The sequence below is a fragment of the Brassica napus genome, chromosome A9, assembly GCF_020379485.1.
Source record: "Brassica napus cultivar Da-Ae chromosome A9, Da-Ae, whole genome shotgun sequence".
NCBI lineage: Eukaryota > Viridiplantae > Streptophyta > Magnoliopsida > Brassicales > Brassicaceae > Brassica > Brassica napus.
The window spans coordinates 29727276-29742199 of NC_063442.1; the positions used below are offsets into that span (position 1 = coordinate 29727276).

Here is a 14924-nt window from a genome sequence, read left to right on the forward strand (position 1 = left end):
AGTGGTAGCTCTTCTGATTCTGGTGGCTTTATCTTCCAACTCGGACATGGTGGTGGAGGCTCAGTTAGGCCCCGGCGACTGCTACGACTGTTGCGCCACCGGCTGCGTCCAGCATGACCGTGAGTATATACTCTCTTCTTTCTTAATTGCCACACACACATATTCCATTTCTATAAATCTTTTTTAATACTATTTCATTTTTCAGCCAAAAAAACGTCCAAATGCAAACATCAATGCAGCCGAGGTAAATCTATACTATTAAAAGGGAAAGAGTGTAAAAAAATCTACCTATAAAAGTTGTTTGAACCCTTTCATTTAATTCATTATTTTTTAGTCTTACCATATATTTCTCTAACAATAATTTAGTCAATTCTTTTTTTTATTTAAATCTCACTCTTAAATCCTAATCATTACTATTACTATATTTATCATTTTGATTTTTAATCGTAAAAGCATTGAAACTAATGTTTTATATTATCACTTTTATCATATAATATATGATTTAAAGCAAGATAAATTACAAGACATATATGTGTACATTCTAACTTCCTCTTTCGTTTATAATAAAATAATCATATCATATATAAACTTTCACACTAAAATCTCATATCATATACTAAACTTTCAATTTATAGTTTGATAATATTTTCATATTTAAAAATGATTTTTCTAAATATTCATGTTACCTTCACAAAAATGAAGAAATTCATTGGTTCTATTAAAGCTAACCTGACTTCACGATATCAGTATTGATTATTCAAGATTTTGAAAATTATTTATTTAGATATTATACTTTTATATATTTTTCACTTAAAACGAATCAATACTATTAAAAAGGAAAGAGTTTTAAAAAATCTAATATAAAAAAGTTGTTGGAGTTATGTATAACTATTTATTATTTTTCTGATAATACATTAATCATTCTAAACATGCAATATTTTAAATATTTTTAACAGATCTTAATATTATTTCTTATGATACCTTTACTCAGAAAAATATTTCATCAACCATGTTTTTGTACAATAACGTTAAAAATTTATATCAAAAGGTTCTTGGACCTGATATGGACGTAATGAGTCCACATCTGTTCGGGTATTTAAGATTCTAAAATAATTTGAAATATATGAAAAATCTGAAAAATATCCAAAACACGAAAAGTATTTGAAACTCCAAACAAATACCAAAAAAATTCAAATACCTAAAATTTTAAAATCTTATTCAAAATCTGACACGATGAACTGAAAAATACCCAAAATTTTATCCAAACACCCAATTTTTTTTAATTTGAAAAATTTACTTGAAATCAAAACTCTAATCGTAAACCAAAAACTTAAAAACAATATCCATAATACCGGAAACATATTCGGAATATCCAAATATACCTAATAAACACATATTTATGATCGGGTCTAGGATAGGATCCGGACTCAAACAAAGACTTGCAGGTCAAAAAAAATCCAATATGTTATCTTCTCTGGACCTGAACTAAACCTATAATTTTGGGTCGGTTCGGTTTGTTTTTTGATCCGGATATAATTCTCATGTCGAAAAGAAACTTACGTAAAAATGTACATATAAAATCTCAAATAAACTAATTTGTAGATTATATAGCTGTTAAACATTATGTTTTTCGATATAATAAAACTTTGTATTATAATATAATCCAACAACTCCGCGCTTTCCAAGCGCGGATCAAAATCTAGTATACTTTATAACACTAGAAAAATAATGAAACCGGTCCCTACCGTAGGGTGCAGTCTAATCTACCATGTAATGAAACTTTTACGGTGTATGTCTACTAAGCCGATCATATATAAGTTGATTTTGTTTTCCAACTGGGTGAAACTAAAAGGGGTTTTGGAACTGATGTTGGTGTACTTTTTTATTGCAGGTGGTAAAAGAGCAAGTGGTTAGTCTGGTGCTTAAACTTTGTATTCACTAAGATCTATATATACAATATGTTGAATCGTATCTTTAAATCGTATCTTTTTAAAACATAGTATGCAATATCGTAATCAATAAATAAAGTGGTTGTGGTTCACTGTTGAGTTAGAATGGTAGAGGATTTGTCTATATATGGATCAAAGCCTCATACCAACTATGGATCTCCATTGTTGGGTTTCTAAACAGTCTACGTAAACCGTAAACGCTTTGAGAAGCAAAAGGCATGGGTTTCTACATGTTTCTGAGATTATCATATAATCCAGTTCGGCTATAATAGCTACAATGTTTAATTAAAAGTTACATCCCGGTTGTTTTAACTTTTTCATTTTTGACGAACGGTTATGTTAACTTTAATATGTCTGCGAACCAAATCAACGATCTAAGCAAAATTGTAGTCAATATAACTCAAAGCCCATGTTAGAATCACGTCTATTTCACGTCTTGCTTCTCTTTCTTCAGTAGATACAGTTCTAGAGAATGCCAAGCAGAAAGGCACATGGTGCATTTTAAAATTTACAATATTATTCCAACAAATAGACCTAAAATGCTGTGCATGTATTGTCAAATGACTTCAAAACTTTCACTAGACTTTGATGTCAGATTGACCTAGCGGTTTATTTAGATGGGTAGATGACTCCCTATGTTGGAAAAGGCAACAGAATGAGTTCCACCATTTACACAAATTGTTTACTTTTTGCCACATGTGAACACTTTTTTTTTGTGCACCAATGTTTTCATTAAGAGATTCAAACCGTTACAAGAATAAAAACAACATTGTACAAACCACGATGTGTGAACTGATCAAATAAAACCCCGACATTTAGTTCAAAGAAGTACAAGGATAGAGACACAAACTTAAAAAAGTTTGATAAAGCATTATAAAAGATATATAAGTTGCCACCTACGATCAAATCTAAGGAAGACTCAAACCGCAGTTCTAAATCTTCAAGTAACACACGATTAGTCACAATAGCATATGACGTCGCAACACCATCCAAAACATCGACTCGACATATTTTTTAAGATTAGTTTTTTTGACAAAGGGATTAATTAGTTTGAGTTTCATCCTGGGATCTCTCCCTGTTGTTAAATATACTTCATATAAAATTAAGCCAGGTCAGATCTTAGTTATTGACAATTTAAGTGAAATTTGAACTGTGAAAGTAATTTTGTGAGGTAAGGGATCTCAGAGATACATGGAAGAATAAAACATGCATGCAACAGGTTTTAAAAAGAACGGATAACATAATTTTGAAACAAATATATTACATTTCTAGATCTAGTCTCATTTGCTAGTGACTCCACACATCTTTTTTTTGCTCTCAAAAATATATATATATATTAAGCTCAAATACTTAAATTGTCCTACAAAAGATGAAACGAAACTATTTGTGAGATTCCTGATTGAGTGATTTTTAAGACCTTTTATTAATATAATCTTTAAGATGTATTTATTTCATCAAAGTGTTAAACAGAAGGTTTTTGAACTAAAAAAAAACAAATATCCTTGTAAGATCACGTCAAACTAATTTTGAAGATGAAATGCTTTTCTTAGACGAGTTACATGTGGATAGGTTTGCATTTCATTTTTCATAGTGTATCCAAAAAGATGATGTGGAGCTTCAGATTGCTTCTTGGATGCTGGCTTGCATGTTTATGCTGGAGAAGGATCAAGGAAGGCATAGACAATTAAACATACTTTTACCAACCATCCAAAATATATTTTTTTCTGAAGCAACTTTAACAAATATTTGTTAGTTTAAGATTTATATACTGTAAACAAATATATATAACACCACCCAAGTGATTTGTATTCAGTGATAAGACTCAAAGTTTAGCGGTGTTAAATCTCTTTCAATAATTTGGTTAAAACTTAAAAGGTTTAAAAAGTTAAAAAACAAAACAGAAAAGGTGAAGAAAGTCAAATGATAGTTGGGTCTTTGCTTAATGCGAGGCGTAGATCGAGCGGCCTCGTGGACAATAATGCTTCACAATGTCCACTTCTTACGAGCCCCTCTTTAAAAACAAATATAAAAATGGTCATATAAATTTGATAGTAAAAAAAAGAAACTCTATTCTTTAATTATTTTATTGCTGCCTCGTGAACTATTAAAGAAAAATCAAGAAACGCTCCTGAGTAGTACTGGAAAACAAAGCAGAGAGGAAAAGAGAAACCAATCAAAAGAAGAAGACTTTATCTTTCTTTCTTTTTTTGTTGCTCTTTTGACTTTTATGGGTTGTTCTGTTTTAGATTTAGTCACCCACGGATCTGCTTAAATCCTTGTGATCTCCGGAGAGTTTGAGTTCTTGAACCAGACCAGATTCTGTTCTACTTTTTGCTGAGCTTCTGGGTTTGGTCGGAGAATCTTGAAGTTAGGTGGACTTTGTGATTTAAGCTTCTGGGTTATCACCTACTTGTCTGAAAGGTTCATCCTTTTACCATGTCTCCTCCTCTTATTTATCAAATTGACTCCTCATATTACCAACTACTCAGTTATCTGATCTGGATGTTGCATTTGGTGAACTGATGTCAGTTTCTCTTTGATAATTAATTATTGTCATAAAGAAAATAAAAGGTTTGTGCTTGAGTAAAAGCTACTATGTTAGGGACATGGCCTAGTTTCTTTATGGAGCATGTTGTGTAATCTTTTCTTTCCTTATGCTTTAGCCAAATCTTCTTTCTCTTTTGGCCTACACTTTTCTTTTCTTTTAGCTCTTTTTTACTTTAATTTCTTACTTGTTAAGAAGGTGACTCATAGTTGCCTATCTTTATATAACCTTTTTCTTCTTCTTATGGACTCTCTTTTTCAGATTTAGGCAATTAGAGTTGAGCTTAACAAACAAAGAGAATATGTCGTTTAGGAGCATTGTTCAAGATTTGAGAGATGGGCTTGGGAGCTTGTCCAAGAGGAGTTTCGACTTCAGGCTACACAAAGGGAAGGGCTCTTCGTTCCGTGACTATTCGTCTTCACGTGACCTCTTGTCACCTTTGATAGTTCAGACAAGCAGATGGGCTAATCTTCCTCCAGAGCTGCTCTTAGATGTGATCAGAAGACTAGAGGAGAGTGAGAGTAACTGGCCTGCAAGGAAACATGTAGTGGCTTGTGCTTCCGTTTGTCGGTCTTGGAGAGCTATGTGCCAAGAGATCGTCTTATGTCCTGAAATCTCTGGGAAGCTCACTTTCCCCGTTTCCCTCAAACAGGTTCTCTTCCCCCTCAACCTTGTAAATGTGATGTTGTTAAGTTCAAACCACTGATGAAAGAAGTTTCTTTTTCCAGCCAGGGCCACGTGATACGATGATTCAGTGTTTCATCAAAAGGGATAAATCAAAGCTAACGTTTCATCTTTATCTTTGTTTAAGTCCTGGTAAGCTTTCTTGTTAACTCAGGAATAGCTGTTTGTTCTGGATTACAATTTAGTTTAGCCCAGGGCATTTTGAGTATGGGTTCAGATATTTTGGGTATCAGATAGTTCAGGTAAGGGAATAATTACCCATAATATCCGGAAAACTTAGATAACAAAAAAAATTAGGAATATTTTGGATATTCAGGATAAAAATATCCGTATGCTTTGGATAGTTTCAGGTAATTTGGATTTTTTTTTTGATAATTTTTATTTTTGGATATTTTTGGATATTTTTAACAGTTTAAATAATATATATTTAGTTATATTATATATATAAATAATATTTTATATATTGGAGGAGTTCTTCGGTTTGGTTATTTTGGATATAGAAAATTAGAAACTGACTGGGTATGAATGGTTTTGGTCGGTAATTTCGGTTCCGGTTTTTGGTTCGGTTTTTTCCCATTGTTACTTTAGTTCATGGCTTAAGACTAAGTTGTGCATAATGTTTTTTTTGTTCAAGCTCTAGTAGTGGAGAATGGGAAGTTTCTTCTTTCAGCTAAACGAACTCGTAGAACTACAAAAACCGAGTACATTATCTCCATGGATGCTGATAACATCTCAAGATCAAGCAACTCATACCTCGGGAAGCTCAGGTTCGTTTTGATCTCTCTTAAACAGTTTTGCTACTTTTGTATATTCGCTTACTGAAAGTTTCTTTCCCTACAGATCAAACTTTCTTGGAACAAAGTTCGTGGTTTACGACACACAACCACCACAAAACACACCATCATCTTCAAGTGCACTCATCACTGACCAAACAAGCAGAAGCAGATTCCACTCCAAAAGAGTATCTCCCAAACTCCCATCAGGAAGCTACAACATAGCTCATATCACATACGAGCTCAACGTGCTGGGCACGCGCGGGCCACGGAGAATGCACTGCGTCATGAACTCCATCCCAACTTCATCTCTGGAACCGGGCGGATCTGTCCCAAACCAACCGGATAAACTCCTCCCAGGCCCTCTCGACGAGTCGTTCCGCAGTAACATCTCGTTCTCCAAGTCATCACTGGACTACCGTTCAGTAGATTTCAGCAGCTCTAGATTCTCGGGGATGGGAGTAGTAGCACCATGCGAGGAGGAGCAAGAAGAGACGAGTTTCAGACCGTTGGTGTTGAAGAACAAGCAGCCGAGGTGGCACGAGCAGTTGCAGTGCTGGTGTTTGAATTTTCGTGGACGTGTGACGGTCGCGTCGGTTAAGAATTTCCAGCTTGTCGCCGCGAGACAGCCGCCGACACAAGGAGCAGCGGCGGCTGCACCGTCTCATCCAGAGCAAGAGAAAGTGATCTTGCAGTTTGGCAAAGTGGGGAAAGATATGTTCACGATGGATTATAGGTATCCGTTGTCAGCGTTTCAAGCGTTTGCGATTTGCTTAAGCAGCTTTGACACGAAGCTCGCTTGTGAATGAATAAAGAAGAAACGCTCATCTTCTAAGCATTCATGCTAATCCTTGTTAATCTATGCTTTGGCAAAAGATTAGTGTCTTAATAGTGAGAGTGAGACATCAATTCAACATTTAACGGTTGGGTACATGTATAATCAGCCATTGACAAAACAATTTCACCCGTCGAAATCACTCCAACCACGGAGGCATAATGGGGGAAAAGGTTTATCACCCTCAAAGTGTAGGAATATTTCGACCATTATTCCTGTTTATCAATTCACAAAAGCTATACCCGCAACTCTACAGCATCATAGTGAGATCATCATAGTAAATCACACCCAACTTACCATTATAGTTTATCAATTCACAAAAGCTTTCCGGATAAAGAAACTTGAACTTCTCAGACCGAATATCAAAGCAAGCTATTGCAAAACTAGACTTCTCCCTAATCTTTTCCTTACACTCAGACGTGTCACCTAAGTAATACAAAACCCCATTAATGCATACCCCTTCACTCAGATTCTCAAGTCTTAATGAACAATGGATCTTTCTCCACCTCATTCCTCTAGTTCCTAATGTCATAACTCTGTGATCATTAGGACCATATGGATAAGCCATGTGCAATACCTTGTATTGCTTTTCAACCGGATCAAACCCAAAAAAACTATACGACCTTCTGTACCTTGAAATATAAGGTAAGGTCTCGTACCGTCCAGTTTTAGGTTACATATCACTGGCACTTCATTTTATCGGTCCACATACCGTAGAAATAGATCAAACCAGAGGCATATATAGCCACATGCGAATTGTCGGTTATCACTACGAAAGATCCACATATCGTCTGGAGGGAACTTCATATGAAATTCGGGGGTTACTACAAGAGACGATGAATGCTTCTCGTATGGTGTCAAATGCTGAGACAACGAGAAGATGCTCCACACACCATTTTCTTTGATGGCGAATATGAGACGAGGATGAGACAACGAGGAGTTGGTCAGGAACAAGTCTTTCAATTGTCGAAGATCAACTATATTGATGCCCATTGCTTGGACACACTGCGAAACCTAGCGATTGATTTTGCTGGCAATCTTGACAATATCTTGAGGTTGAGTTCCGTAGGGATATCATCTGAAACCATGATCGTTTTAGTTGCTGAGAGAGAGAGAGAGAGAGAGAGAGAGAGAGAGGGGTGTTGTTGAAGGTTATTTTTTAAAGACCTAGCTAGCTACCAAAGCGGCGGAGAACATAAAAAATAAAAAATTAGGGCACCGGTAAATTGCTAATTTTTACGTAAGGGGATTTTCTTTTCTTGGTATTTTTCTTTAATGACACTCGTCTTTCTATGTAATGAAGCTAACATTTCATGAAATCGTTAGCTTGTGGAATATAATTATATAAACGTTTTCTAGTATATATGTAGAGTTTTCATGATACCATAGACTCATTCTATTCAATGGATCTTAGCTTTCTCCAGTTTAGAGCTGATAGGGTCATCATCTTCATCATTCATATGCTACTACAGATAGGAAAAATCATGTCTTTTGGTTTGATATTTTGCATTTAAACGATGCTTGACAATTATGAGTTAAAAGGGAGGCTTAAAAGTTTCATATTCATATCAGGATGTATATAGCACAAGTTGCATCTAATTAATGGTTAAACTATTTCTCTTTTGTTTAGATAAATTGCTACTCTTTGAATTCTATTGGACCAACTGCTGAGAGATTAGGTGGCCCAAAGAGATTTCTTGCCGTTTACTTGACATTCGCCGCTGTTGCAAGTAATTAAATGGCTCATCGACTTGCTTTGATGTGGATTATTACATTTCTCTGTTTCGAGTTTCCTCACTTACAGAAACCATCTTAAGAGTTCTAGGTTCAACAATGGGCTACTTGTTCAACGAAGCGTCATCAATTGGTGCTTCCGGTGCAATTTTTGGAGTGGTAAGTCCCTTGGAGCCATAAGCCGTTTGTTTCAGACTCATCTCATAGAAATGATGTTTGTTAAATGGTACTCCATTTTCCTTCTTTGTAGGTTGGATAGGTTGCTGTATTTGTCATCAGACACAAAAAGATGGTCAGAGATGGCAATGAAAATCTAAGGCAGATAGCTCTAAGTTATTGCCCTGAACATGGCAAGTAATATACAACATTTTAAATTTGTATAAAATTTTCTCAAGTTCTAACAATCTTTGAATATGCAGACATTAGGTGTAGTGTCCAGAGGCATAGATAGCTGGGGACATGTAAGTAAACCAGTTAAATCATGCCTTTAAAATGTATTAAACCAGTCTGGTTTTTCTAGGATCAGTAGGGGTCTGATTACATCTTTGGTGAATTCAGATTGGTGGCTTTCTTAGTTAACCGCAATGGCATGGCTCGTTGTACCACATTAGAAGTGTGAGTCCACCACAAGAGACGGTCGCAGAGTCTTCATGGACATGGCTCCTCTTCCGCTTCTTTTGTGGTGTAGAAACAAACAGCTAATGCTTTGATTCAATAACCGACGAAGCTTACTTTTCTTTCTTAAGGATGTCTGACTATAGGAATTGACCGGAGCTTTTGGTCTGATGATGATTAATTCGAGGGCAAAGCCCAATACGATAAAGCTACCAAAGTTCGAGTCTTGGGAATTAACATTTTAGTATCGCCGGAACAGGGGATCTAACACATCGCCGGGACAGGGGACCTAAACATGGACTGAACCCACTTCTGTGGAGGCCAGAATACTCATGTATAATTCAAAAAAAAAAATGAATATAGGAATTGAATATCTTTTTTTTTCTTTTTTGGGATAAATATAGGGATTGGATATCTTTAGACTGCGTACCACGCATACATCATTTAATGTTTACTTGAACAAATTCACATTAACTATGCTTTGTTAATATGATGAAAACTCTTCTTAAAGGAACACATTTCCTTGGAGATCTTCTTTAAGCAATCAACACTCTTTAGTAACTCAAAACTATCTCGTGCACGTAAACTAAACACGAACATATTAATTATCAATTCATATCATATGTTAGTCATTCATTCGATCTTATATATAAACAACCGTTTCCATATGCTTCTTTCCCACAAAAACCCAAAACTCTTCTATAAAACAGATTCAAAACTCAGAAGGAAAAAGAAATGGCGAAATCAAATGCTTACCTCATCTCCATACTTATCATCATATCTTCACTCTCTTCCCCTTCCCAGGGCCTTACAATCGCTGGCTACACCATTAACCAAGTCATAATTGACGATGTCGTGTACTGTAGATTCAACGGAACGCCCAACCCTGTCTCGAATGCCACTGTATACCTAACATGTGGCGGCTCAACCACCAGACTCGTTGAAGTACTGACGGATACATACGGTGCATTTCGAATAGTGCTCAACGTCTTACAAACAGTTTTGCTTAGCTCTAGTACATGCGGTCTTGGAGTTAATGTTCCAGAGGGATATTGTGCTCTTGTCGCACCCGAAAACGTCCTCTACGCCCCACTAATGCTGCTCAACATCGTCAGGAACGGTACCATAACTACCGCTTATTACACCGCCAACCTAATTTTCGGATAATATTCTTGCATGGAAAGGGGACTTTTATGCAATATAATATAGTCTTGTATATCTTTTACATTGAGGCGTTATTTGATATTAATGGTCATATTTTTTCCCTACATTTGAGGCGTTGCGTAGAGAAATTAGTGTCTTTATGCGCCACAAAGAAACCAATCTTTTATACTACCAGATAGATTCCCATACATATAGGTTATACATCAGATACTTGCAAAGTAAACTAGAGAAATTATAGATAGATTGTGAACTGAAGTATTTCATTAACATGTTGGTTAATTGAGAACTCTCAGGTGGCCTAGTGGAAGTACTGAAGGGATTCTCACACACGACTACCCGAAGTCGCCAGTTCGATACTTGGGGACAGCGGGGTGGTACTGGGTTAGCTAAAAAAATCCCGTACTCGCAGATGGTCTGGGCCTAAGGTCCTAGAGGTTTCTCGGGTGCGCCTTGGGGATTTCTGGCGAGATGGCCCTTCGGGGTGAGCCCAGTCACTATAAAAAGTTCAACTTACACAGTTTTGTACTAATTAGTTTATCACAAGGTTGACAAAAAAATTAGCAACGCGCCCCCAATTGAGCGAACGTAAAGGCGAAAACCTAAAACTTCTGAAACTGAAATTCGACGCTTCCACCGGTGTTAGTCGTCGCCGGTAGGTCTTGCCTTCTCGTGGTGACCTGCCTCTCTCTCTCTCTCTCTCTCTCTCTCTCTCTCTCTCTCTCTCTCTCTCTCTCTCTCTCTCTCTCTCTCTCTCTCTCTCTCTCTCTCTCTCTCTCTCTCTCTCTCTCTCTCTCTTTCCTCAGCCATGGATTTGTTGGATGGCTTCTCAGCTCCGCCGTCATCAACGGATGCATCTCCTCCTTGTACGAATCTGTCTCTCACTTCGGATTTAGTTGCAGCTCCTCTCCCTACGTCATCTCCACAATTTCCTCCCTCTTCGTCACCGGAATTACCCGTGAGTACTCCGTCTACGGTTCCAGAAGGTCCCAATGGTACGGTTCCTTGCGTTTCTGATTGTGTCAATGGTACGGGTCCTCATGGAAGTGATGTGGTGACCTGTGACAATCAATCTCCTCCTGATACTGGTGCTACCGCCTCTGCTTCTCACGACTCTGGCATAAGTGCAACAATGGAAAAGCTTCTACGGTTTGCACAAATGCTCTTTTGTCAATCACGGTCCCGCTTCAGTCTTCCTCATATCCCATTGCTCCTCCGGATCCCGTGAGTTTTGTTCCGTCTTTGGGTTCATGGGCTAAGCCGCTTTACTTCAAGCCTTCTGCTACCCCACCGGAACCAAGCACTCCGTCTGGCTACGATCTTGCTATTGTTGGGATCCAATTAGCGGTTATGTGGCCATCGCTTAATGACGAGATTTTGAACAAGCCATTGAAGGGCAAGCAATCATCTCGTTCTCTGCAGCCTCCGATAGAGAAGCTGCCACTGAACTCAAAGCTGATGGAACTTTAAGATTCCCGTGGGCTGCAAGACTAAGTCCTCAATCGCGTAATCTCTACCGGGTAGCTACGCCAACTTACAGACTCGATGGTACACCAGAAGTATATATCCCTTCTAAAGTGCTTAGACTAGGACCTGGGAACAAGGATGAATATATCATAGGAAAGTTCCATAGGTGTTCTTTACCTCCGGGCGGTCTTGTACATGCTGTAGTAAACAAGATTTGGGGCAGGAGTTGTAAGATTACTTGTAAGAAGGTTGGGGATTCATCTTTTATGTTCCATATCCCTCACCAACCCACTCGTCAATGGATCATTCAAAGAGGAGTTTGGCATATTGATGATTGCCTACTCTTTATACTTCCGTGGATCCCAGAGGGTTCTTTCAAAATTCCAGAAATCTCCACTCATCCAGTTTGGGTCACTCTGAAGAACATACCCGACTGCTGCTACTCCAGATTAGGAATAAGCCACGTCGCCTCAGGTCTTGGAGAGCCTATTTTAACCCATAAGCCTCGTCTAGACCCTACTAGTATGGGAGAAGCTAAAGTGTTAGTAGAATGGAGTTGGATAAGGTTTTTCCGAAGCTTATTGGCCTTGATGATAAACAAGGCAGCATTTTCTTGGTTAATGTGGACTATACGTGGATTCCATCAACTTGTGAAAGATGTGGAAACTTAGGCCATAAAGCGAAGAGATGTCTTCTCCCTTCTAAGCCTCAACATGATCCAAACTTGCAGCAAAAAGAAAAGGATAAAATTAATGATGAGGTTCCTGTTGTGGATATTGATCTCATCTTACAGCAAAGAGAAAAGGATACTTCCTCTTCAGCAGATATCTATCTAAACAACCCATTGATTAATGGTGCTTCCCTGACTGCTGTTTCAGCACATGATATTCCTCTACTTCATCAAATGAAAGAGCTCAATGTCCCTTCTGTAGTTTCAGCCGCTGAAATAAGCCAATCCTTGCAATCTGATTTGGAGGTAGCTCCTCCTCTCTTTACGGTTTCTTCTGATGTTTCTGTGGATTGCCAAAGTACATCAAACAACACTTTATCTCCATTAGTAGATTCTCAATCTACTCCCATTACCGCAGCCATTATGGATTCAGTTCCATCAAACATTATCAACAAGGAAGTCCAAACACCATCCATTGTTGATATTTTAACCACATCACTTCAAGTTAGTGAATTTGAGAGTCCTTCTCGTTTCACTGTGCTAGAAGAAGTGGATGAAGTTGAATCAGAGCATATGAGCTCCCTCAGCTTGACAAGGGGTGGGAGAGAGACAAAATCTCCTATCAAATTTCAAGACTTGGAATGGAAGACAATGCAAGGGAAAGGTAAACGTGGCCGATGTGGTTGTGGATCTTCTCATTAGCTACTCTCTTTCATTTCTTTGGTTCTTTCTAGTTTCGGCCTAATAGCATTTGATTTGAGACTTAACTTATCATGAAATGTGTTTCATGCAAACTTTATCAAATTCTAAGATTTTATAACCTTACCTTGTAATCGTTTATGTTTTTAATTGAAAGCCTTTAGTCAAAAAAAAACATGTTGGTTAATATATATACAAGAGATGGTTAGATAGATCATATGAGATCTTAGCTACATAAGTACAACATAAGCTATGAACTTATCTAAATATATTCTCTTAGAGATAATCACAATCTATACCAATAGAAATCATTTTTTTTTTGTAACACAGAAATAATATATATTCTAATATATATATGAAATATCTGATAGTACTATAGACAGAAATGTAACGTGTTCATTTTTATTACTCAAGTCATAGGTTTCTGACAAATTAGAGATTTTGGAGTAGATGAAATGTACAGAAAGTTTACGACATTAGGACCTTACGGTCACGAGGCGCTTGGACTCATTCACTCAGAATCCCAGTCGCATCAGAATTTTTCAGCGTATAACCAAATATTTAAATAAATAACATAGTAACGTGAATTTTGATATTAGAAGGGTTCAAGATAAACCTTCCGGTTTGCTAAAATAGTTTGGTAGCTCTTAGCCTCTGAGAAGTTCGGTCCGGTTTAAGAAATTTCAAACGGTGAAAAGTTTGGCTAACCAGGTTCGAGGATGTTTTTTTTTTTTGAAAATATGTTCGAGGATGTTTGCGAGGGATTTAATCATGACGAAGATATGTACATCGTAGTTTATGGAAGGCGTAATTTAGTAATAATGTTCTTAGGTGGTCGACGGCAACGGCTAGCTTCACGCACACACGCTCCTAATTTTGCATGTGCCAAACTCGGAGCCTGCGCTTACACCTTTCTCTAATATACTCACATTTGGCTGCTCCATGCATGGGACACACTATAAAGTGCTTTTTACTGATACAAAAATAGTAGTCAAATATTTATTCAAACAAATTACGTTCTTATATTCTTAAAGACTGATAGTATTAGTTTCATATACTATAAATTTATAGTGTTGGTGGTATAGATGATTGAGATGATAAGAAAGCAAAGCATGATATAACACAGGTCCAGGCATGTCTGTTCAATGTATGATATCTCTTTTAGCAACACTTTTCTTCAATCATACTGGAATTGTTATAACTTTTCTGGTGTCATTCATGTGATTAATTATCTGAAAAACTTTTAGTTAATTATAAAAAGAAGTGCTGTTCAAAAAAAAAAATACTAAAAGAAGTTTCTTATATCTCAGCCTCCATGATTTCATATAATTCATCACCATAAAAATTTAACCTTGAAACATTATTAGTTGTGATTGTGATTTACGTTCGGAGGAGCTAGACAGCTATAAACACAATGATTCACTCTTTTCTATGAGTTGATCAATTGAATATACATGTTAACGGCTGGAAAAATACAAAGAGGGACATCATAGTTCATAAAGGTGTTCCCTTTTGTTGTTTATACAGAGAATGTGGGATCATCATGGAGGCGTACTAATCACTCTACTACTTTCGATACGAATAAAGTATAAGTAGGGTTAATTAATTAGAGACTTTCTCTCATGCATCTTACTCCTTACTCCTGTCTACTGCAACTAAGTTTAATTTGACTAACCGTTAAGAATCATATTCTCTACTTTAAAATATATATGTATATACTAACCGTTAAGGAATAAGGATCATGAACCCCTAGCCTTCACTCGAACCACGTGCCTCACTCGTGACTGAGAAT

General features: G+C 37.0%; 1 protein-coding gene and 1 pseudogene across 2 annotated transcripts; one reads left to right on the forward strand and one right to left on the reverse strand.

Annotated features, from left to right (window-relative positions):
* The first annotated feature begins 4008 nt into the window (after positions 1-4008).
* On the forward strand, positions 4009-7025 carry LOC106367479 (tubby-like F-box protein 10). Of its 2 annotated transcripts, none has more exons than XM_013807263.3 (5): positions 4009-4370; positions 4756-5146; positions 5223-5310; positions 5813-5945; positions 6019-7025. In XM_013807263.3, exons 2-5 carry the CDS (start codon positions 4796-4798, stop codon positions 6758-6760), a joined length of 1314 nt encoding a protein of 437 aa, XP_013662717.1. In that variant the 5' UTR covers positions 4009-4370; positions 4756-4795; the 3' UTR covers positions 6761-7025. The 2 variants fall into 2 exon arrangements, with proteins under 2 accessions (XP_013662717.1, XP_022546698.1); XM_022690977.2 differs by having other exon boundaries at positions 4021-4370; positions 5819-5945.
* On the reverse strand, positions 6837-10993 carry LOC125578162 (annotated as a pseudogene).
* Positions 10994-14924: the final 3931 nt, after the last annotated feature.

Coding starts and splice junctions, on each gene's coding strand:
- LOC106367479 (XM_013807263.3), top strand. CDS start 4,796: ATGTCGTTTAGGAGCATTGTTCAAGATTTGAGAGATGGGCTTGGGAGC. Junction 5,147..5,222: donor TCCCCGTTTCCCTCAAACAG/GTTCTCTTCCCC, acceptor TTCTTTTTCCAG/CCAGGGCCACGTGATACGAT. Junction 5,311..5,812: donor TTATCTTTGTTTAAGTCCTG/GTAAGCTTTCTT, acceptor TTTTTGTTCAAG/CTCTAGTAGTGGAGAATGGG.